Raw genomic sequence first — 25,125 nt, 5'->3', positions numbered from 1 at the left:
GTGCTTCTGCCATGGCTGGCTGATTGCCTTGGAAGGCCCGGGCCCACTCTTACACATTGTTGTTTGTTGTGCTAATGGTCTGGCACTTTTATTTGGCAGAATGCTCGACCGAGAAGGATCACTAACAGCTTTTCCAAGTTTACTATTTTGTTGTACAATTTATGACTCTCCATAAATCACTTTCAACTACAAGTAAGATGCAATGAAGTGATAACAGAAGGTACTTTTAATAAGGCACAATACCCTTGTTGATTCGGATAGGCATCCTGCAACATTTGTTGTTAATACACTGGGAGTGAGGTAGACAATAAATTGGTTGACATAAAATAAATTGGTTGACATAAAATCTTGGCCAAAACTGACGCTGGCATTAATGCTAATCATGCCTTTGTTTTCTAGAATTTTCTTTCTCTAGAAACATTAAAATGCTCTTGTAAAAAAAAAACAAAAATGTAGTTATAACCATAATAGCTTTAAGCTTCTCTTAAAGGAAGAAACTGGCTAAGTCATATAATGATTTAGACTCTGGGAACTGAAATAAGTATCCTACATTTTTATTGTCACTATTTTGATCTATCAGTATTTAATCTTGAGTAGAAACACATTTATGAAAGTTTTACCTTGGCATAGTTCAGAAGTAAAATCATCCTAATCACTTTTAATCATTAAGTTATATATAGTTGACATGAACATTACCGAAACATTACATTTTATTTTTCAAAGTATAGATTAAGTCAATGAAATGTATGATCTTTGTCTCTACAAATTCTTTTTTCATTTTTATATTGCTAGTGGATGGTTACTTGTGTAACCATATTTTCACCTTGAACTGCATGATCCAGCCTTCCGTGGGAGTCAGGTCATGGGTCACTGCATACACTTCTCTTCCATCATGGCTGCCGCAAATCATGACGCCATCGGGGGAGTCACAGAATCTTTCTACCGTGCAATCATCATGGAATAGCCAATGCTCATTCACTTAAGTGAACAAAAATTTTATGACAAATTTATAGCAAACTTACTTGAAGCAACTTTTCACTTTAAGCAAGATCTCGTATTATTTTCAGTAGAAATCTCTCTTACATTACATACAATCCACAGGCAAAACACTAATGTAAGCATATCATTTTAGGAACGTGGATACTAGGAGGTTGAGATATACCTACTATCCAATATTGGTAACTCTACATTTAGGAAAAAAAGTGTATTGTATATGTTATAAATGAAAAGCAAAGGGACTTGTATATCAATGCTTTTTATTTTATTTTTTTTAGTAATCTCTACACCCAATGTGGGGCTCGAGCTTATGACCCCAAGATCAAGAGTCACATGTTCTTCCAACTGAGCCAGCCAGGTGCCCCTATACCAATTCTTTTCTTTTTTTTAAAAAAAAGATTTTATTTATTTATTTGAGAGAGAGAGACACAGCGAGAGAGGGAACACAAGCAGGGAGAGTGGGAGAGGGAGAAGCAGGCTTCCCGCTGAGCAGCAAGTCTGATGTGGGGCTCGATCCCAGGACCCCGGGATCATGACCTGAGCCGAAGACAGAGGCTTAACGACTGAGCCACCCAGGCACCCCTATACCAATTCTTTTCTTATAGACATTTAACTTTTTGGGAGGATTTAAAGGACAAAGAGTTTTTAGTAATATGATAGGGAAGTGAGTTAGCTATTTCTACTGAAATTCTGGTAGTGTCATCTGGATAATTAAACAAATTACAATAGTCAAACTCGTAGATCCAGAGCGTAGAATAGCAGTTACCTGGGGCTGGGGAGAGGGAGAAATGTCAGTCAAAGGGTATGTATGAAGTTTCAGGAATACAGGGCAGTAAGTTCCGGAAATCTACTGTATGACAGAGGGCCTATAGTTACCAATATTGTATTGTATACTTAAAAATTTGCTAAGAAGCTTAAAAAAATGTTGGGGGGGGCCTGTGTGAGGAAGCCTTAGGAGGTGATTAATCAAGTTATGACCTTGATTGTGGTGATGGTTTCATGGGTGTATACTTATCTCCAAACTCATCAAGTTGTATACATTAAAATCAACAGCTTTTTGTATGTCAATTATAACTCAACTAAGTGACTAAAAACAGGCTTGTAAGAGTTGAAGGAAGACGCGGGCAGCAAGACTATGACCTGATTAGCACAGAGTACATCCTATCGTCTCTCCTCCTGTTTCTCAATCACACACATGTGCATCTACACACACACACACGTCGCCCACAATGTCCTTTCTTTTCTGAAACAGGTATTTTTAACATTATGATTTTATTCCAGAAAGTTTAGGAATGGAACATATCCATAAGTTGCATCAAATTCACAATATACTCTGGTTTTATAGGTCTCTGTCTCTGAAAGTTTCCTGGTTAGCTCTAGCATTTACGATGGCGACGAACGGGTATGATGGGAGGCTTGGGGCCACTGTGTGAGTCACAGAGCTGTATGGTGTCAGAGGGGTCAGAGGAGAGACCAAACAATGTAATTGGAACTCAGCCTTCACCTGTGTTGTGTCCTTCGGAGTTTGTCTGAGCATTAACCTATGTCACAGAACAAGCAGTTTATGTCTGGGTTCAAATGGCTAACACAATCCCATTGCCATTACCTGTTAATTCTCATTCCAAATCCCATCCCGATTCATGGGATTTGGAGCTACATTTAATCCTGCATCTAGTACTCAAAAGTCAAAGTGCATAGAAACTTGAATTCCATTAAGAATATCCCACACCAGTAAATTCTGGGGCACATATTTTATTTTATGCTAGAACTCTGAATCCTGAAGAAAGCACGTTTACATTAATCAACTACCTCATCAATCTCTTCTGAAATATCAGAAACTACTTCTGTAAGTAGATATTACAGTGTCTAGAAAACCAGTGGTGCAATTCTTCAATTGTACATAACCAATCAAGCCTAAAGTAAAAACGGGTATTTTAGGTACTTGAAAAAATAATCGAGCCTGACACGGGGCTCGATCCCAGGACCCTGGGATCATGACCTGAGCCCAAGGCAGATGCTTAACAACTGAGCCACCCAGGCACCCCTAATCTGTATTTGCTTTTATTCATACAGAAGCAGTGCTTCAATTATTCTCTGACCAGAAACTCACTTATGTAAATTGTTACATGGGGAAAAAATAAATTAATAATTTAGCCAAGATCTGAACCAGATCTGTGTGAGCTCCTTAATAACCTTCATCAGAGAGCGATTTTCAGATAACTCTTTCAGATAACACTTGCAGTGTTGGTAGGAGCTGTATAATTATACATCACTACTTTGCCTGAGGATTCCATGTTTTATGTAGTATAACCAAGGATGTGGCATGAAAAAGCCACAAACCTGACATAAGACACCACTTTAAAAAAGGTGACCAGAAGAGTTTCAGTGAAATAAAACAAAAACAAGACATTAAAAATGAGCATAGCATGGAGAGATCTTTTCTGGTTCACCAGAATCACTGCTCTACTTCTAGAGAGAATGAAGAGTAACCAGCAAGACCTTTAGACACTCTCGAAAACATGAAATGCCATCCTAAAGGCATCTGACGTGTAGCAAAACAAGACACTTGTCTTCAGATATGCAAACAAATGTCCAGGAAATGTTGGCTTTCTACCCAAAGGAGAAAATATAGGAAACATAGAAATGAAGAGTTTCTAAAAAAAAAATGGTATTATTACAAAATGCTATTTATTAAAACATTCTTGCTGCTTGAATGAAAGAAAAGATGTAGTCACAACATAAACCAGGAAGTTTGAGAGAAACAAAAGGGTGAAAGCATTTTCACGGTCTCTATACCATTTGAGAATCTGTAAGAGGCTCCACATTCTACTTCTTTGAGAAGACCTAAATCTACACTACATTTCTGCTGGATTTTTATTTAGCATTAGGGAAAAATGTACCTGAAGTTTTATCCTCCATAAACATGTCGAAGGCAATTCTCCCAACAGGGCCGGCGTCTGCAGGGGAGCGCTCGTGCGGGGGCACAGGGGCGCTGCTGAAAGTGTCCAGCATGACGGTCCTCTGGTCAGCAGAGCCCGAGATGAGGACGTTGTCGATGGCCCAATCATTCTGATCCAGGCCATCATGTCTTGGCTGCCACCAGCGGAAGCGAGTAGCAATCTCTTTAGCATCAGGAGGGAGAAGGATATTCACAAATCTGTGAGAAAATGATGGGGGTGTGTGTGTGGGGAAATCGTGTCAAACGTCTCATGTGAGTAAAAGATTTACAACAAGAGATAAGATGTTACAAGTCACGTGGTGGGTGGGGGGAGGACATGAGATAACATTTAAAAATTTTTAATTTTTAAAAGCCATGACAAACTGATTTGAGTTTATGAAGGTTCAGGAGTCCCTAAATTGGGAAACAGAATGTGAACAAATTCAAGAATTGTGGAACCACCTACTTATTCTAACTGTCCCTGGCAGGTCTTAAAGGGACTTTGCAATTTTCTGCTTGCCTAGGGGCATCTCCGGATTTGTAGGCCCAGGGATATGCACTTTGGTAGACATAAGCCAAGACTAAATTTTTTTTTTTCTGTCTCCTACAGGTTGGTTTCATCTCTTCCTTCCCCTGGCACCTCGATTTCATTCTACTTCCATGAGTATCAGCAATTTGCTTAGAATTTAGACACTGGATTGTGGCAGGACATTTGGGCTCTCAGCTTGAGGGTACCAGGTTTTTTGTAATTACTTTATCAGTTGCTTGTAGTTTGACATTGACTTTGTCTTTATGTTTTATTGAAAACATTATACTAAGAAATGCTGAGTAAGAACTATGGGCTAAGAAGCCCAGCATGCTGTCCCCAACCCAGTCACTAAGAACAGACATGGACAAATCTGACTCCATGCTCCAATATGAGTCATAACCAGTTAGACATGAGGTCTAAAATACCCCTTGATCGCAATTATGCATTTAAAGCCCAAGAATGTATCAGACCCTTTTGAACTTGTATTCACAACCATGAAGTCGGCTGGGGGAAATAATTTCCTGTAGTTTAATCTCCTTTGCATAAATTCCCATCTTTTTATCCATGCTAATCTACCTTCCTTCACTTTTAAAGGCTGCCTCTTAGTGTTAGTGTGCCAAGACAGGGCCAGTAAGCCCAAATTCATCCTGTGAAGAACGCTTAAGTTGAGGACTTTGATGGTGGCTCCTTTAGTTTTTGTCTTTCACATTGAAGAGGGTTCGTTATTTCAGTTTTATTTACATAGTATCTCCTTGTTGATTTTATTTTTCCTTCCTCTTTTCTCTTTTATGTCGTTCTTGAGGTAGATTCCAGAATAGTAGGCCATATTCCAGATGGGGACCAATCAAGATCCCTTCAAATTGAGGATGCTTTTGGTTAGATTTTCAGTACTTAAATTTAAATACTTTATGGACCATGTCCACATTTTGTGTACCCTAAGACCAAGATGCATTTTGTGTACCAAAGGGGACACAAGGAAAGTGCAGACTGTGAATCCTAGATCCTTACCTGTATAGTTACTGGCACTCTGGAGACCAGCAATGCTTAGGCAAGTAATCTTTTCCAAAGTTTATTTCCCCATGCATTTCAATTTTGAAGTTCATCTGCACCTCTCCTTGCCCCCTTTTTGTCTCACCTTGTAAGATCTTTCTACAACTTATCAGCATTGATTTGGCATGTTTAACATTTTAAAGTATATCAAATAATATCAGAAATGTATCTGCTCCTGGAAGGGCATACAATGGACTTCTTTACCCAAAGCAATGATCTTTATCTTTTTTTTCTTTCCTATTTCTAAATTAGTTTCCTTTCTCTGATAAATCCTTGACCACATTTTATAAACCTTTGGAGTGGAAATTTATCTAACTAAGGCTGTTGAAAGTTTAAATAAATTATGACCACTGTTCCTACTTTGGTCAATTTGTTTCTCCCTGAGAGAACTAAAGTAGATCAGACAGTTATGTTTATATCCTAACTTAACTTCCTTTTCTCTGTATATTATGCTAAATGTTCAGGAACTCATACCTGAGAGTCTTTATAACTTTCTCCATAAAGACTAAGGAAATGGTTTACTTGGCTTATCTATTATCTTCTACTAATAGATGAGCACGTTTTTTGCACTATTACGCTGTGTTCTTAGCTTCTCTGGATTCCTTTACTGGTGTCCAACTTTAATGCAAGTGCAGGATTTTAAATGTTTGCTTGTGGCTGGCATTTCCTCAACTGCCATTTTCCCCTTCTTCCTTCATAATAGGAGCCCATTTTTTAGCGAGGTGAACAGTCACCCAGAATAAAGATGGTATGTCCAGACTCCCTTGCATCTGGGTGTGTTTCTGTGGCTAAGTTCTGGTTATTGGAATGTGAATGGAAATAGGGGCAACCATTAGGAAGTGTCCTTAAAGAGAGACAGCACGCCCCTCTTGCCTATCCTCCCTTCTGCCAGTGGGAATGTGGAGGAGCTAGAGTTGCCCTTTGGGACCACGAGATAGAGGTCATGTGTTGAATGTGGCAAAAGTATTAGGTAGAAGGAAGCTGGGTCTCTGGTGCTTGTGGAGATGCTGTAGCAGCCCTGGGCTACTTTCTTCTGGATCTAATTTATATTAAGAGAGAAAAAAACCTTTTAAGTTACTTGGAGTTTTCTGTCATTCACAACTGAACCTCTTCCTAACAGATACATTGAATTTAAATGACCATTTACAAGATTCTTTCATTGTTTTTCTTTTACCTAATTTTTAGCCTGTACCTGGTTTGGGATTATCTATGTTTTGTCTTCCTTTTTGGGTGCTTTTAATTATTCTGTTTCTTGGTTGGGCTGTATTCATTCCTCCTTTCCCCTCTCCTCCCCTCCTCCAACCTTCTTCTTTCTGTCTCTTACCCTCTTCTTCTCTCTTCTCCTCCTTCCACTTTAAAAAATATGCTCTTTTACTTTTTAAGATCTTTTTTAACTTTTCTCATTGGTCACATTGATTGCTTTTTGCCCTTTGAGAATATATATATTTTATTTATTTATTTATTTATTTTTTAAAGATTTGATTTATTTATTTGAGATAGAGAGATACAGAGAGAGAGAGAGTGAGCAGGGGAGCAGGGGGAAGGGCAGAGGGAGAGGGAGAAGCAGACTCCTTGCTGAGCAGGGAGCCCAGTTCAGGACTCAATCACGACCTGAGCCAAAGGTAGACGCTTAATGGACTGAGCCACCTAGGCGCCCCCATTTTATTAACTTCTAAAAAATTTCTTTAAATATTTTTAAATTGTAGTAAAATATATATAACACTTACATTTTTTTCCAGGTGTGTGTATAAGATATTGATTTGACAAGTCTATATGTTATGCTAAAACTTCCCATTTTAAGTGTATAGTTCAGTGGCAGAGGATATATATATTTTAAAGAGATTTCTTTTTAAAGATTTTTAAAAATTTATTTATTTGACAGAGAGAGAGAGAGCACAAGTAGGTAGAGTGGTAGGCAGACGGAGAGGGAGAAGCAGGCTCTCCACTGAGCAGGAAGCTGGACATGGGGCTCGATCCCAAGACCCCAGGATCATGACCTGAGCCGAAGGCAGATGCTTAACGACTGAGCCACCCAGGCACCCTAGGGGTTTTTCAAATAAATAATTAAAAAATAGACTTTAGGTATTTCCAAGTCCTCAATTCTCTAAAATGGAGGGAACACTATATAAACCCTATATAAATAAATGAATGACTGAATAAATAAATATATTGTCTTCCTGTTTCTATTTTCCCAAAATGTCGTTGAAATTAATTACTATATATTCATTAATTCACATGGGTTTCTGCACTGGGTCTATTCATGACTGGCATTGTGATAACATATTTTATCTTATTCTGGAATTAAAAAAGTAGTTGTTCTTAAAATAAAAACCCAAACCAGTTTGCTTATCCAGCTCAGAAATCTTATCTTTATGTCAGTGTCAGAAGAATCTCTACCAGTGGGTATGGTTCCAGGTCCCCTGCAGTCCCCGTGACTAAAGCTGGCAGACCTCATCAAGCATCTTTGCTCAACGTACTCATTATTAAAGATAAAATAGAATACAAACCCAGGTTTACTGTATTGATCATAGAAAATTTCCATTAGCAGGTTCCAGGTAATGCCTCCGTTGACAGAATATTCCAGGAGAACACCTTGGTTACGGTTATTTGGTGTTATCAGGCATCCGTACATGAAGTAAAATTGGATAAACTCGGCATTCGTGAGGTTCAGATCCACGGTGACTAGCAGTCGACTGCAACCCTAAGGGAGAAAAGCAGAATCCAACAAAACAGTGATAAAGAATTGTAATTGCAGGTTAAAGGTTTTCTCTGGCTTCCATCTTTTTATATCTCTTTTGTAATACAAGTCCCATGGTATTGTAATACTGGTGTTTGTATCATCTTTCCCGTTATCCTAGCTCCCAGCATGGCCTCTAGCACATAGTAGGCATTCACCAAATATTTGCTAAACTTTGAAATTTCATTGTTAGAACTTACAAAGGACAATGTATTCTAAGGAGATTCTCTTTTGTTTTCTTATGAGCAATATGAGAGCTGAAATTAAAGTAACTGTTCTGTTTTATTAAACTATTTCCAGTTATTCACAGGCATTTTTAGATTTTTTAAAAGGTAATAGCTATTAATAAAATAGCATGTTGAGATAACTATTTTAATATGAAATTTAAAAATGACTACATCTAAGGATTTCATACAATTTAATCATTAATTAGAGATAATAGTTGTAATTATTTTTATTTAAACTTTTATAGCTGATTTTAGTGTCATCTATATTAATTTATTAGTGTAGATAGGCAGATAATTCTTAGTTGAACATAGGCAGGAAACTAGGCCTCTTGGGAGTTCTAGCTAAGTAGGAAGGGTATTGTAAACATGCATTCTTAGCGTTGAGGATTATAGGAATCCTATATTGTTACTATCGGCTAAAACACTGAATATAAATAATACACTCTATTGGCACAAATGCAAATTCTAAGATAGGGAATGGTAGGGAAATAAAGACCTGACAATGAATTTGTAATTTTTAAAAATTAAATTGCTTATGAAGGGTACTTAATTACGGTACTGAAGAAATTCTATTTTTAAACACGTCATCTTTAGTAGCAATTAGAAGGACCATAAAATTTCTCAAAGAAATTTTTTTCTTTTTTTTTTAAGATTTTATTTATTTCCGAGAAAGAGAGAGAGAGAAGCAGAGAGAGAAAGAAGCAGACGGAGAGGGAGAGGGAGAAGCAGACTCCCCACTGAGCAGAGAGCCTAATGCGGGGCTCAATCTCAAGACCCTGAGATCACGACTTGAGCTGAAGGCAGACACTTATCTGACTGAGCCATCCAGGTGCCCCATCAAAGAAATTTTCTAACATTGCCGTTGTCATTCACAAAATAATTTGCTATAAATAAAAATGTCTAGTCATTACTGACAATTATTCTTTCTTTGATAATTTAGAGAAAGAAGTAAGTGTTGTTAATAAATTCAGGGAACACTGAAGCTCAATTTCCTGATTTTTGGCTCCTTAAATCCCAAATCTGTTGCAAGCTCAAGAGTTTTCAATTAGAGCATCATCCAGATGGAAGACCCTTGCACATTGTGCAAGTACTCTCTCCCAGGATGAAAATTCACTTAAGTCCTTTTTTAATGTGTACGTACATATGCCTTGTGCTGACACTACCTTGCATAATTAAATGGTCTCGAATGATTTGTGATGGGGAAAATGTTGGAAATAATTAGTATTTTCTGATTTGTGTAAAGTTGCAAGTTCGCATCAGGGTTGTGCATTTAGAGTGTCTAATTCTGCATCTTGATTTGCCAATAAAAGAGACTCAACTCTTTTGCAGGAACCTCAGAGGATGCAGACATGAATAACCAGTAGCCAAACACTCACCCCGCTGAAGTGGAGAGCCATTCCCGAAGCCACAGCGCCACACACAGTACTTAGTTTCCCTCCGTTCACAGTCAACCAGTTCTGGTTGGATGGAGCTCTATTGAAGTTGTCTTTGAGTTGGGTTGGAAGGGAGATCTCGGGCTCTTCACAGTATAGGCCACCCCACTGCTCGTCACAGCTGGGTACGGAGAAAAGAAAGGAAAAGTCAACATGAAACAAAACCTCCACAATTGTGTTCTCAAATTAGTGAAGACAGCTGCTATTCCTAGTCCAGGATGATGAAAGCTTACTTAGCTTCACAGAGCTTTCCAGAATTCATCTGCTTTTCTTTTTTTTTTTTTTTTTTAAGATTTTATTTATTTATTTGACAGAGAGAGACACAGCAAGAGAGGGAACAGCAGACTCCCCACGGAGCAGGGAGCCTGATGCAGGGCTTGATCCCAGGACCCTGGGATCATGACCTGAGCTGAAGGCAGACGCTTAACGACTGAGCCACCCAGGTGCCCCATTCATCTGCTTTTCTTAACAGTGCTTTAGGTTAGAAATAGTCTGTGAATTAGCTACCTCTAGGCATTCCTAAAGTAGTGACTTGGGCTTACAGGGAAAGAAGCAACTTCAAAGAATTTACTAGAGCCCTGTCTCTATGTGACACAGCTCTAGAAAGCTGATAAGAAATTGTGGCTGCCAAACTAAACTGGTAGGTCCTAATAACTTAGGAAATTGGCCTTTTTAAAGAGGCTTTGGGTCAGTTAGGAATCCAAGATGCCATGTTCCAAATGGCAGTGGGTACTTTGGGTAGCATCTGCCATCTATGACCGAAGGACTGACCTCCGTGTTCAATACAGGAGGAAATATGAATGTTGGATTGGAGGCTCTGGGGTCTCAGAGGTCATTCTGGATATGGGCTAGAATCATTAACCAAAGGAAAGACCTCCCAGGTGTGCGGAGATTAGCGGAGAAGGGGGTATGAATTCTCTATCAGCACCCTCATTCATACTATCCTACCACGCAGCAAAATCTTTGAAAATAAAGCACAAAGGCCTGTGGTACACAAGATCTGTGCATGCACGCGCGTGCGCGTGCACACACACACACTTTATTTAGATCCTTCCAAAGATGCTAACACTCGCTAAGTAAAATACTAGCCCTCTCCATTGATAGCAAATTGAGCAGGCATTTAAAAACTTTCTTATGCAAACCACACAGGAATACCAATTCAACCACAAGTAATACATATCTATTACATATATTCAGGCCTAAGTGAGAAAAATACTTATGACATGTTATTTTCGGTCAGAATATACTGAACTCCCAAACCTCTTCCATGTCCTTTTCTGGGCTCACGTGTACCATAGGAACACAGAAGGAAATAAAATACAGTTGATGATAATTCACTTTTCTCTTGACAAGACAGCTATTGTTCAGTTCCTAATCTCTAAGCAAGAAGGAAGATACAATATCCATAAGCTCTACAGTTAGCTCAGTATCAGATTTCAAGAAAACCGTACAACCAACGGCAGCTTTGGAGTGATTACAAATCCAGTTTCAAAAAAATCTCCTGGCTGGAATGAGAGTCAGGAACTGCCAGTGGAAGGAAGAAAACACAATGTACTTACACACAGCTTCCTTGGATGCACCTTCCGTGGCCACCGCACATATCTATACAGCCGTCCCCGATATAGACATTGTCTATGGCCCATGTCTGCTGCTTGTCAAAAGGAGCTGGTTGATGCCAACGGAAACGAGTGGCTTGGGACCTTTGAAGAACAAGAGAATTATAACGAAGGATGTGGTGTGAAAGAAAATGTGTATATTTGAACAAGTGCATGGATGGCTATAACAAAAATGTGGGTACATCCCTAACTTGTATTCTCAGAAAAGCGTTCATTATTTTAATTACCTATGCAAAACTTTGACTAACAACACCAGGCCAAACTGAACTGCAATAGCTTGAGAATATATTTTGGGCTGATTATCTTTCCCAGCCTTGTAAAAACAGACTACAACAGAAACTCACACTAATCTTCACCAGTAGCCTCAGGGGAACAGCGAGCCCTGAATTTCATGTGGGCACCATTGTGGAGTGACACCAGGGCTGCTGTTAAGTTATATTTGCAAATTAGGGAAAGATGCCTGTCCTTGAGCTGCCCCAACCCCTCTGCATTTGACTTGCAAAGCTCGATTCCAACTCCTAAGCGTTCCTGAAAACTAGACACTTTTGTACAGTGGGCATACTGGTCCACCTCAAGACAGCATTAGCGAGGAATTCTCACAATGAAAGTCTTAAGAAGACAGTAAGAGTGTACATCAGAGGGATCAATGAAACCCTAGATAATTGGATGGAGAAAAGAGAGAGAGTAATAAGGCCAGACTTATTTTATATTAATTCAAATGCAATATAAATAAAATCAAAACAGAGATTCTCCCATTCCAGAAGCAGAAATAGATTTGCTCGTTTGCACAGTTTTAGGAAGTGTCTTGTTCAGAAACACAAATAAACTTATGTTTTCAGAGACACTAGATGGCAGTAAATCCAAACACTGCTCAAGGCTCAAGTGGTGGTGAACATTTAGAAACCCGCAGATGAAATAATTAGAAAAAGCAAGTTTTGTTTTATGGATTCACTTTCTTTAAGATTTTATTTTTTAAGTTATCTCCACACCCAACATGGGGCTCAAACTCATGACCCCGAGATCAAGAGTCTCATGCTCCACCGACTGAGCCAGCCAGGAGCCCCTGTTTTATGGATTCATATACTGATATCATTATGAGACTGTTAATCACTTGATTGAGAGATACTTGTTTTGAGCAGGACAAAGACCAAACAACAGCAAGGGTTGTATGTTTTCTAATTGAAAACATATGCATTAAGTTTAGAAACTAGAAAAGAAACAGACCAGAACTAAAAATCTCCGTTCTGAAAATGCATAGTTCAGTTTGATATTTGCTTACTGAGCATCATCTATGCACTGATTTTTCCATAATACTTCTTGCTCCTCAGCTCCCAGCAGACTACCTAACATCCTCCTATCCTTCCTGTGGCATTTAACTTCAACCCTAAACTCTTCCTGGGCCCCATCCTCCAGCCCTGCATCCTGGCTACTCAGTCTGGAGCACTGCTCCTTCTCCCAGTTCCCAGGGCTCACAACATTCTTTCCCATCTTCTGCCTACGTTTTCTTCATCTCTCTGCCTGGTTATCCCTTATGTGTCCCTCAGGTCTTGGAGGAAGTCTTAAGTCCTCAGAGAAATTTTCTTTTCGGTCCCTTTAAAAATCACATTTATTCCAGAGCAAACTGTTCTTTTCCTTTTATAGTATTTATCACATTTGTAGTTATATATTTATTTGCATATGCATTTCTTAAATGTCTGCCTCCTCCTCAGAAGACTAAGTTACAAGAGAACAGCGTTGATCCCCTTTTTTCAACATTATACCCTCACTGCACAGTGCCTAGCACTTAGTAGGTGGTCTATAGGCTCAGGCAGTTAAGGGGCACCTGGGTGGCTCAGTCAGTTGGGCATCTGACTCTTGGTTTTGGTTCAGGTCATGATCTTGGGGTCATGAAATCCAGTTCCATGTCAGGCTCTGTGCTCAGTGCAGAGTCCATTTGAAATTCTTTCCCCCTCCATCTCTACCCCCCGCCCCGCTCCTACCCCTGATTGCCTACACTCTCTCTCTCAAATAATTAAAATCTTAAAAAAAAAAAAAAGGTGCAGGGAGATGGTATCCAGGGGCCACCATTCTCACAGTAAGCAGTTGGAAGATGCTCCCCTGGGGTTGTGCAAGTCAGTGGCTGTGCTGTTCAGTTACCTCTTTTTTTTTTTTTTTTAAAGATTTATTTATTTATTTTAGAGAGAGAGCACGTAGGCCTGAGCAGGATGAGGGTGGGGGGAAGGGGAGGAACAGAGGGGCAAGGAGAGGGACAAGCAGACTCTGCTCGCTGAGCATGGAGACCACCCAGGGCTCGATTTCATGACCCTGAGATCATGACCTGAGTCAAAATCAAGAGTCAAACGCTTAACCAACTGAGCCACCCAGGCGCCCCTGTTCAGTTAGTTCTTAATGATGAAATTTATTAATAGTTATGCCTGTTCGCATGCAGCAACATTTTATAAATAACACAGTGGAATATCGTACCTCCATAGCACATGGTTACTTGGATTCTAGTAACAAGTCAACACTTACATTCTTATTCTTTCAGACTATAAACTTCTGAAGGGCAGGAAACATCTCTATTCCTTCAGGGAATATTGTTTTGTATCTCCAGTGCTTATAAAGAGTAGGCAAGTAATCTTTGTTCCCTTAATGTTTTATGATGCCCCATCAAAGCCTTTATCACTTTTTATTCAGAGGGCTTATTTATGTATAGTTTCCTCTGCTGGATGATTCTCTCCTTGTTTATCATTTTATTGTTGGTGACACCTATAGATGGGACTTCATAAACATTTACTGAAAGAATTGTAAGTCGACAGCAATAAAGATGGCTAAGAAGAATCAAGTAAGAGATGTCTTTAGGGCGGGTGGGCAGGGACCGGGGGTCAGTGATCTGATGGCTGTCAAGGGGGAGAAGAACTCCCAGCAGCTGAGAGGTGGCATGAGCTGCCTAGCAGGGGTGGCTTTCTGAATGTTGGTTGTGTTGAATCACAGTCTGGGCAGCCACTTACCAAAGAGATTGTAGAGAAGATTTAAGAGCCAGACGCATTGTTGGGGTTGATAGCTTTTATGGGGACTTCCAACCATGACATGTTCAGTTTGTACAACTCTGTGGCATTCCACAGAAAAGGAAACAGTGGGAGATCATGTGTAGAATTCCTCAAACCAGAGTTGGCCACTAAGAGTACAGATATTTAGGGGGCGCTAATCTGTACTCTGGCACTAGTCAGTCCTGTGTCCTGAATAATTTAACATAAATAACGAGGGGGTTAACTTAGAGGACTTCTAGGGCCCTGTCTCAAATGTGATTTTATATTCTTGGGAATAACTGCACTTAGTAATTAAGTACCCATAAAACAGGGGAAAATATACTATCCAATATTATTTTATAGGACAAGGAGACACTTTCACTAAGGGGATGAATTGGAATATAAGTTGAAAAATGAAGGTCTGGAAGTTGAATTTCTAGGACTTCTTATTCCCAGCCCTGTCACAACTTCAGTATATAAAGAGAACAAATAATTTATGTTTATGTGCTGACACGTCCCCATCTGTAGAATACGAAAATGCTACTTCCCACCTCATAAGGGTGTTGTGAAAATTAATTAGCTTGTGTTTAGCAAGACCTGTGAGTGTCTTGGTGAAGTCCCTTGGCAGGTGTCATCATTTATCTTGAAGCTTCCTTATAATGACGGCCACCACCAGCTGCTGCGTCTTGGAGTTGGGGGGAAAATGGCCCCAGAGCATATTTCTCCTTTTCCATATCCTTGAAATATCTCCCTTTGCTTCTTTTCTGAATTTATATCATTTCCTCTTCATCAACTGCACATAGTAAGTGCTCCATAAGTGTTGTTTAATAATTGAACATCCATTGCTATGAAGTTAAAAAATGTTACCCTCAATATTATGGCTTCCATCTCTGTTCTCCCAGGGAACATTTCTCCACATTGCCTCCACACCTTTTAATAGGTTTCTATACACATTTCTGAGTCTTTGTATTACTCTTTTTTCCAGGAATACTCTGTCTATCTATGAAGTCCTCATTGTCATCATCATCATGAGAAAAAGCCCTTCGATAGGAACCATACAAAATTTTTAAAAAACCTTTTCACTCTCTCTTAATGCTTCCTTTACTCTCAGAAATACATAAAATATTTAGGACGAGTAAATATAGCCAACTCTCTTACTCCCAACGAAGAAGCTGAAGTTCAGTGCCCTAAGTCACAGTGCCGTAAGTCACACTCACGCAACTGAGAGAAGGCAATAATCTCTTGGTTTGTTACTACAATGTATTCTCATGAGCAGACCCTTCAAAACTACCTCAACCTGTACAAAATCATCCTATCCCTCCCATGACCCCTAAATATGAGCAGTTGTTTAGTTATGGAAGGCTGTATGTATTGTTGCTATGTGTACACCCAAGTCTATCTATTCTGACTTTGGCAGGTTAATGTCATAGCTGAAGCCCTTGGCCCTCTGTCTTTAATTAGAGGCTCTGCAATGCCCCATTTCAAAATGTGTCCTATATTTCCCTTGGCAGCTAAGGTCCTGCCTTTATACTGGAAAACAATTTCCTCTACTAGCCTATTTTTCTGTGTTAGACAAAAGTAGAGAATATTCCAAGGGAGATATATAAATGGCTGATAAGTGCGTGTTCAACATCATTAGTCATTAGAGAAATGCAAATCAAAACCAAAATGAGATATACTTCCTACCCACTAGGTGGCTGTAATAAAAAAGGCAGCAATAACAAGTGTTGGCAAGGATGTGGAGCCTTCATACACTGCTGGTGGGAATGCAGGCTCGTGTGAATGCTGTGGAGAACAGGTTGTTCGTTTCTCAAAATGTTGAACACAGAGTCACCATATGACCCAGCAATCCCACTGGTAGATGTACACCTGGGGGGAAGCATAGATCAGCTCACCTGAACAGAGTGGACCCATGGGTCACAGCCCATGACCTACAGATAAGAGCTAGAGAAAAAGTAGGCTCTAGAGAGGAGGCCTGAAATTTGGTACCAGGAGTGTGAATGAATTACTTATGGCGAGGGGCTCTTATTAAAGGGATGGGCCATCTGCCAGGGTATCCCTCCTCTGGGGGAGATCCTCATGAAGAACACACTGAACTATGAACAAAAGAAGGAGGTTGAATTTTGGGGTGGAAATGAGAGGTTGACTCTTAGAAATTTCTCTGTACAATTGACTAATTTCATAGGTGTAAGGACTGCCACTCAAGGAGGGGGCCTCTGTAACTTCTTAGTTTAGAACTGGCTCTAGAACTATCTCCTGCTGGAGCTGACGTGTTACTGAGAACTCTGGCTGTCTTGAATGGCAGGTAAAGGCTGGAAGACCATTGATTTGGCGGCTAGCTGGGGGTTCTTAATTTAGGCATCCCAGACCCTTTGGTAGAAAATTCCCTTGGTGATTATAAATAACACTAGGGATTTGTAGGACACTAAATGACTGTAACATTTTGGGATGTTTAGATAACATTAAACTGCCCATGAAAGAATATTTACGGTCATCTAATTTTCTTTTCTTCTAAATTTCTTACAAAACACTGGGGTCTGAACACTGAGAGGAGAAAGTATTTGGACCACAGGTTATGACCCCAAACAAATGTGATAAAGGTAAGGTATCCTTATAAGGTGACCTAGATCCTTCATGATACCTCTCTGGAACTAGGGTGGAAAGCATAGTACAGGGTTAGCAATAGAAGAATTTAAACAAGCCACCCCACATGGCCTATCTTCTTTCCTTGATAGAGAACAAATGGAGAGCTTTGGTACAATCCTGCTTCAGCCACCAACTGTGTATCTATAGGGAAAATCATATAACTTCTCTGTGTCTTTGTCCTCATCTGAAAAGGTTAACAGGGAGACCTCAAGGTTAAAGAAAACTTAAGAGAGATTTCAACCAATTATATTGATTTGTAACCTAATTTGAAAAAAATGATAAAATGTTTTATGAGACAAACAGGGAGATTTGAATACTGAATACTAAGTAAATATTGAATAAGAAAATATTGAATAAGAAATTGTCATTAATTTTTAGGTAGGATAATGGTATCATAATTATGTTTTTTAAAGTCCTCTTTTAGAGATACATGCTAAAATATTTACAGTTGAAATGATGTGTCTGGGAATTGCTTCAAAATACGGGGTCCAGAGTGAGTGGTGCTATTGAAGAAACAAGGTTGGTCATAAATCAATAATAGTTGAAGCTGGGTGATGATTATATTGAAATACAGCTTGCTATTTTCTTAAATTTTGTATGTTTGGATTTTAAATAGATAAATGTGAGCCAAAAATAATCTGTGGTCCCTTCAAACTCAGAGTAAAATTTTGATTTGATTACAAAGAAAAGAAAATGGTGATCCTTGTTTTGGTAAAATAAGGAATTATTATTTTTGCTGGTAATTATAATTAGTAATGATTATAAAAAACTACAGTGTTCTGAGTAGGCCTACTGAGAGCATCAAATACATTGGACTATCCCTCAAATAAAAGGAATTTCCTATAATTTTTAAAATGCCTTCTCAACGGAGAATGACTTCTATTTAACTGTTAAAATAATCTTAAGAATCCATACGTAGCAATATGTTCAAAGTACAGCCAAATCTCAAATTCTCTAATAAAACTTTGGCAACAAGGTTGACAATGGAGAAAGCTTAGTTGGAATGCAGAATTTCTGTAAGTAGTTTTATTCTCCATTGTAGTGGAAATGGAAATAGGTTTTATTTGTCTTAACATTATAATGTGAAAATATTAATATATTCAGTATGTGAAAATCCATAGTACCATGGTTTACACCAAACAAAATTATTTTATGTTTTGCTGTCCTGAAAGAACAACACAAATTTGGTAAAGTAACAGCAATGATTTTCAAAGTATCAAAATGATGCCTGAGAAAATGGATATGGAAGAGAAGTCCAAGGCTTCCCTGACTTGATTGAACATTTTTAATAAGATGTTCAGTAATATGAATGCTTGCAAAAAGTCTTTTAAAAGATACTGGAAAATTGGAAGTAACAATGGAGATAAATAGTACTGAGGCAAGTTTTAAGAATCTCTCCTTTAAAAAATGAACTTGTATTTCCTTTGAATATTTCTCCATGACAAGCCCAATAAATACTATATATAGTTATTTGGTTTTCTTAGCATAAGATCTTTTCTTTGCTTTTATAGTTGGGATTATCATGGAAGAATATCCTCCCTCCCTAAATCTGTTTACCTGAAAAAAGGTAAACCCAACCCCATTCCATTCTCCCAATTCTTCCACAATCTTTTTGCCCTTTCTTGCACTTATCACTTCTCCTGTAAACTTCTGCAAATGTTAAGTAGTGTGCATGCTGTGGCTAAAACCACCTGGCTTCCAAAGTGTTGTAGTTAATCTTTAAAGACAGTGGTATCAGCCATGTCATTAGGGTTGGAAGGAGGGAATGGATCATCTTCAAACTGTGACTTAAAATAGCCAAGTCACACCTGAGCCTTCCAGTGGCAGGACCCCCCCACCCCCGCAACCTTTCTCAGTGGATTTGAATTACCTGCCCTTCTGTTGACTCACCCTGGTTCTCAGGTGACATTTCAGAACCCATGCTACTTGAGCCACCTGTTATTTTTAGGTCTGGGATTAGTGAATAGGAAGAGGCAGATTCAGATTAGGGGCTATGAAATGGATTTTGGCACCTTTGTATTTTTTTTCAGCATCTCTCAAGATCTCCTGCCTTCTCCCTTCCTATTTCTTCTAGGACCATATCTCTTAGGCAAGCAATAAAAACGTAGGACTAATACAGTGGTTAAGCCCATGGGCTCTGGGGCCAGACAAGCTGTATTTATTTCCAGTATCTTACTTAAACTGTTCTTTTGAAGGTCACTGACTATCTCCTTATGGAAATTTACTGTGAAACTTTTTTCTTCATTAGTCTCAGCAGCATATGTCAGGGATGGTGACTTCTTCCTGCTTGATACTCTATTCTCACTTGCTTTTGGATACCGTACTCTTCTGATTCTTCTTCTACCTCCTTAATTGTATCCTCACAATTTCTTTAATAACCATTTCCACTCATCCTGCTATTAAATTTAAGGGTCCTTTCTTTTCTTTTTAAATGCTCTCCCATGGAGAGCTGACCGTTTCATGGCACTGCCTATCACCTCTATGCTCCTGCCTCCAAAGCTGATCATCTTTCCCTGGGCTCTGACCTTCACATCTCTGTCAAATGGATGTCTTCATTTGTATTTCCAGTCATCACATTGAATTCAGCGTCATTTGGTTCAGTTTGTCACACTGTCCTTCCTGGAGTCAACTGTAGATTTCTCCCCATTCTCTTGGGCTTCAAACTTGAGTCATCTCTTGATGTGTGCAGTGGAGAAGAAGCTAGTGAGTTTTATCAATTCTTCCTTTGAAATGTCCCGTAATATCCCTCTCATCCCCTTCTTGTTAGCTGTAGCCCAGACCCTCGTTACTTCATGCTTTTCTTTTACTTGAGCCTCTCTGTTCTCCCAATTGTTTTTCTTGGAAGAACATTCTCAGTTCAAAACCCACCACAGTTCATCTTTCCAACAAGTCTAAACTCCTCTGCCTTGCTTCAGTGCTTGTGATAAGTTAAGCCAACTCCACAAACAAACAACTTTCCATAGCTTCCAGATATGAGCCCTGTGCCTTCATCAGCAACTCTTGGGCTCTTGCTGGGCTCATGTGTCCTGTTCACATTGTTTCCCTAATTTAGAATGTTCTTCTCCTTACCCACCTAATTCCAAGCCATCCTTTGAGGCCAGGGCCCATCTTTTCCATGAAACCCCTCTAACTCTGGCATTCAACACTGTCTCCCATCTCTCAGTACCTATGGCATTCCTAGCCCATTCCTCACTGAAGCTCTCAATTACATGCAGCACGTTTTATTTTTAAATTGTTTATTCTTCCTCAGTCAGATGGTAATCTCCTACAGGGCAGGAACTTAAGACAGTGTCCGACCATTACCATGGGCTTGCTCTTGTTACACAAGCTTAGGAAGACTTCTTAGTCTCACTGAAGATGAAGTCTGATAATCATAAGTGTGATCATGTTGTCAACACATAAATGTAAAGATGACCTACATTTTATAAATGTTCACAATGTCCCAAGCTCTTCCATGCACATTTATTTGATTTTTTACATGGCAAAAAGTCTCTTCATTTTTCACATGAGGACCCTGCAGCTTTGGGACATGGAATGACTTGCTTAAAAGCTCACAGGGCTGAAAAGCTAGAACTCTCCACTAAACCACAATGCTTTCCATTCATTTTTGAATTTCCAGTAAGATCTAACTGAACCCGTGTATATGGGAGTAATAGAGACTATGATTCTATCCACCTCAGCTTATTTAGGTTGTAACGTAGAAATGTCTGGAGCAGAGTGTGATGTCTCTTGTGTTCAGTCTCAGTGCTCCCTGCCCAGTGAAATGCACGAGCATCCATTCAGTTCTTCAACTCAGAAACCAGAGTCGTCTTCAACATTGTCCGTTCCCTCACCTTCCCACGTCCATTTCACCATGAAACTCAATTTTATTGCTTCCATTTCTCTTGACTTTCTCTACTTCCCTTCATGTCTCCAGCACATTAGTCCAAGCTACCAGCACTCACTGCCTCTTCAAGAGTCTCCTTCCAGCTACTCTTATCCTCCCCTATTTGTTTTCCAATTAGAATAAGCTTTTCTGGTGCAAATCTGAGCATGCCCCCCTATTCCCAAACACTTTAGCAGATTTTTAAGCACCTATATGACATATCCCCAAATCATTTAAAAAAAATTTTTTTAAAGATTTTATTTGAGAGAGAGAGAGAGAGAGAGAGCACAGAGGGAAAGGAAGAGAGCAGAGAGAGAGGGAGAAGCAGACTCCCCAGTGAACAGAGAGAGCAGAGAGAGCAGAGGGTACAGAGAGCATGATGATGCAGGGCTCAATCCCAGGACCCTGAGATCATGACCTGAGCCGAAGGCAGACACTTAACCGACTGAGCCACACAGCCATCCTGGGCGTATCCCCAAATCTTCAGTATGACCTACGATACTTTTCATGGTCAGACTCCATCTCACTCCACTTTCTCTCTAGGTTGGATCCATTCTTTCAGTATCTCAGATATGCTTGTTACCTCCTGTCATAGGCCATTTTCTTTGTCTGGAACTCTGCTCCCTCTCCTCCTCCCCCAGTTAACTGCTATCCATCCTTTATCTCTTACTTCAATTATGTTTTCCTCCAAAAAATGTTCCTTGATTTTGTTGATCAAGGCAAATCTCCCTAGGACATATGATCTCTCAGCATCATGCAACTGTCCACCATCAGTTGAATTTATTTACTTTTGCAATTACTGGTGATTTCTGGTTAATATCTCTGTCTCCCACTGCACTCAAAGTTTGCTGAGGCAGGGATAAGTTCAGCCCCTCACACAGACCTGGCATATAATTAAATGTTTCAAAAGTATTTGTTTAATGGATGACTACATGAAGGAATAATCTCTACTGATGACTACCAATCATTTTAGTCTGGGTAATGGTTTGATGTCAGTTTGTGGATAACCAACCTCAGTTGACTCTTACTACCACTGTGCCAACAATACTGGAACCTTGTGGTTCTACGATAAGTGAATGAGTGGACAAATCTACCATCGGCACATTGTCACAGTCACTCCTCACCCCTACTTAGCACATGGCTTTAAGTCCTCAGCATCATGTTTGTTTATGATGAAGAGCTACAAACGGAAATTCTCAATTCTGTCCTAGTGGACAATGTAAGCATAGATGTCTCAATACTTTGCAGAAGTTGAGGCTGTAAGTTCAGCTCAAAACAAAGAAATGCCATACTGAAAAAGTAACCGGAAATTAAGAGCAGATATAGATATGCTAACTTGCGTTTGAGACAAAGTGCTCTGAGCCTGGCACATTGTTCTAATGATCTCTGGCATATGGCAGAGCACAGTAAGCGGTGGGTCTGGCTTGGGGTCCATTCATGTGCATTTCTTTCTGAATTATCCAGAGGGCCTTACTATAAGGCAGCGTCACCTTTAAGACCATTGTATAACGTGGGCTTTGAGGGTAGTACAATAAACAAACTGCATATTTTCAATATGATAACAAGAAGAAATGGCTGCTCATCAGATTTTTCAAATGTCATTTGAAAGGGTCAAAATTCTTATGGGTATGTGCAAAAGACAATTAAAAGATAGGTTAAAAGATGGAGAATAATTACCTTTCTTGAGTACAAGACTCAAGGGTATAATGACTTGCTGGAATCAATCTTAGAATGTCATTTATTTGCAAAATGCTACCAACTAGCTGGGTAATAATTCACAGAATTCATAAAGCCGTAGAAGACTACTGCCTTAATGGAGTTTTTTTTTTTTCTACTTCACTTTATTAAGATCGCCTTAATAATTCATGCATGGCAATACCTCTAACAAGCAACAGAATCTCACGTATCTCATTTAAACTGGGCAACTCTGCTGACAGTTCATATAGTCCTCGCACCTCTGAGCCAGCAATTGTAGATAAGCCCTAGGCTGTGAGCGACTGAAACCAGCCCATTTATGATAACCCCAAGAAAAGTTACGTCCTAGATGAACAGCTGAATTTTATGGTCATTTGCTAGGAAGATTTATTCATTCTTCATTTGTGGGGAGGCGAGAGAACAATAACGAGCCCAAACTATAACTCCTGTTCCACATGGTTGAACTGGTTGCTTTGCTTCTCTCTTAATGGCAACAACTGATTGCCATTTTGTTTTTTGGAGGGAACAGGAATTCCTATCAAGATTTTAAAGCTTCCCTATGATTAGCACCTACTTAGTGAGAAGAGAGAGGGTCGTTATCCACTAGGCAAGGTGAATTCTCTGTTTTACTCAAATAAAGCATTTACCAGGGAATTTTATGAAGCCACCGTCATTTCTTATAGGCACAATGCATGATGCATTCATCATTGTTTTTCATATAAAAAGAATGCTCCAGGTGATAATTTTCAAGATACTCTTGAAAATAAAATTTCAAAAGCAGACAATAATTCTAATACACATTTATTTGCTATATCTATTTGATATGACACTGCTCACTGTTATATCTACAGTAGTCTGACTGAACAGAAAGCAGACTCCATTTAAATCTGCTCTGTATCCAACGTGCCTGTTTTAAATTTAAGTGAATCAAGTTGGCGATTCTCGCTGATTCAGCCACTGTTTTCTTACAGATGCCATTTTTTCAAAATATCAGTTAAATGGAAGTCAGTATAGGCCTGGCTTTTGGGAAAACACAGAACGATGTCACCACAAAAACTGGTTTCTACTTCGCTTTTTTTAAGTGTTTTTTTTTTAAGAAAATAAATTTTAAAATTATTTATTTAAGTAATCTCTACACCTAACGTGGGGCTCAAACTCACGACCCTGAGATCAAGAGTTGCATGTTCTTCCAACCAAGCCAGCTAGGTGCCCTGCTTTTTTCTTTTCCTTTTTTTTTTTTTTAAAGTAAGCTCTATGCCCAATGTGGGGCTTGAACTCATGATCCCAAGATCTAGAGTCGCATGCTCCACTGACTGAGCCAGCCAGGCACCCCCTATTTTGCTTATTTTTTTTAAAGTAAACTCTATGCCTAATGTGGGGCTCAAAGTCACAACCCTGATAGCAAGAGTCCCAGGCTCTACCAACTGAGCAAGCCAGGTGCCCTTGTTTTGCTTAGTAATTCGTGCCTGGCAATACCATCAACAAGTAACAAAAGTGCATGTATCTCATTTAAACTTGTTGTCCTAAAATCCAACATGCCAAATAATATCAAATTGGGGTTCAATACATGCAGAAGCATCCATACCTGGTATAAGGAGGGAGGGGCAGAGTGATTCTGGTCCATTTGTTGAAAGTGTCTGACACCAGGATCCGCTGCAGGTGATAGCGGCTACATTCAACATTGGTAGGTAGACAGTCCCTTATCAATGGGTGCCATGATAATCCAAGATCTACCGAGTATTCCAATTCAATAGCTGGAACAGGAAATGTTATTCTGAATAGAAATACATGTATGCAGACCCAGGAAGCATAATTACTTATGTTTTCTTATGTTTTAATTCAAATGTCAATTTGATTTTTCCTCTGTATTTGTGTTTCCTATTTTGAAATGTTTCTTGGTTAGATTTTTCCTTCTGTACATTACTAGTTACTATTTTTCACTTTCCAGATTAAGATAGTTTTTCTTTTAAGGGGCTAGAATCAAGTGAAACATAAATTTTCCTGAATCACTCTGTTATACTGAGAAACTTTCAGAACAATCATAACAAAACCATTGTTCATATGCACGTAAGCAATAGTAATGGTAGTTATATATATATTTATTGTTTAATCTAATAGTTGCAGTATATTATGAAATTATACAAATTATATATATGTACTATAATAACTATACTATGTCTATTTATTTCATGGTTAACATGCAAGTACAAACATAGTAACCATATATTTTAATGATTACTTTTTAAAAAATTGAGCAACTTCCTCAAAACTTGACCATTCCACAGGGATCCTGACCAACAATGCCAATTTTGCTCTTGCTATAGGTAAAACTGCTTAGAAATGGCAAAATCCCTTGTGCTCACATACCCTGCTCTGTTGAGTTAT

General features: G+C 39.1%; 1 protein-coding gene across 3 annotated transcripts in view; it reads right to left on the bottom strand.

Moving 5' to 3' along the window:
- RELN (reelin) overlaps positions 1-25,125 on the bottom strand; it is a 490,351-nt gene that overhangs the window by 32,826 nt on the left and 432,400 nt on the right. For all 3 annotated transcript variants that reach the window (XM_078060039.1, XM_078060040.1, XM_036067465.2), the window contains exons 46-51: positions 24,326-24,494; positions 11,470-11,610; positions 9,854-10,031; positions 8,021-8,214; positions 3,897-4,153; positions 824-978 (exon numbers count right to left, since the gene is read on the bottom strand). In XM_078060039.1, the coding sequence (XP_077916165.1) occupies positions 824-978; positions 3,897-4,153; positions 8,021-8,214; positions 9,854-10,031; positions 11,470-11,610; positions 24,326-24,494 (1,094 nt within the window). The remainder of the gene's footprint in view (positions 1-823; positions 979-3,896; positions 4,154-8,020; positions 8,215-9,853; positions 10,032-11,469; positions 11,611-24,325; positions 24,495-25,125) is intronic.

This window comes from Halichoerus grypus, chromosome 12, assembly GCF_964656455.1.
Source record: "Halichoerus grypus chromosome 12, mHalGry1.hap1.1, whole genome shotgun sequence".
NCBI lineage: Eukaryota > Metazoa > Chordata > Mammalia > Carnivora > Phocidae > Halichoerus > Halichoerus grypus.
This window is presented reverse-complemented; position numbering and strand designations above follow the sequence as displayed.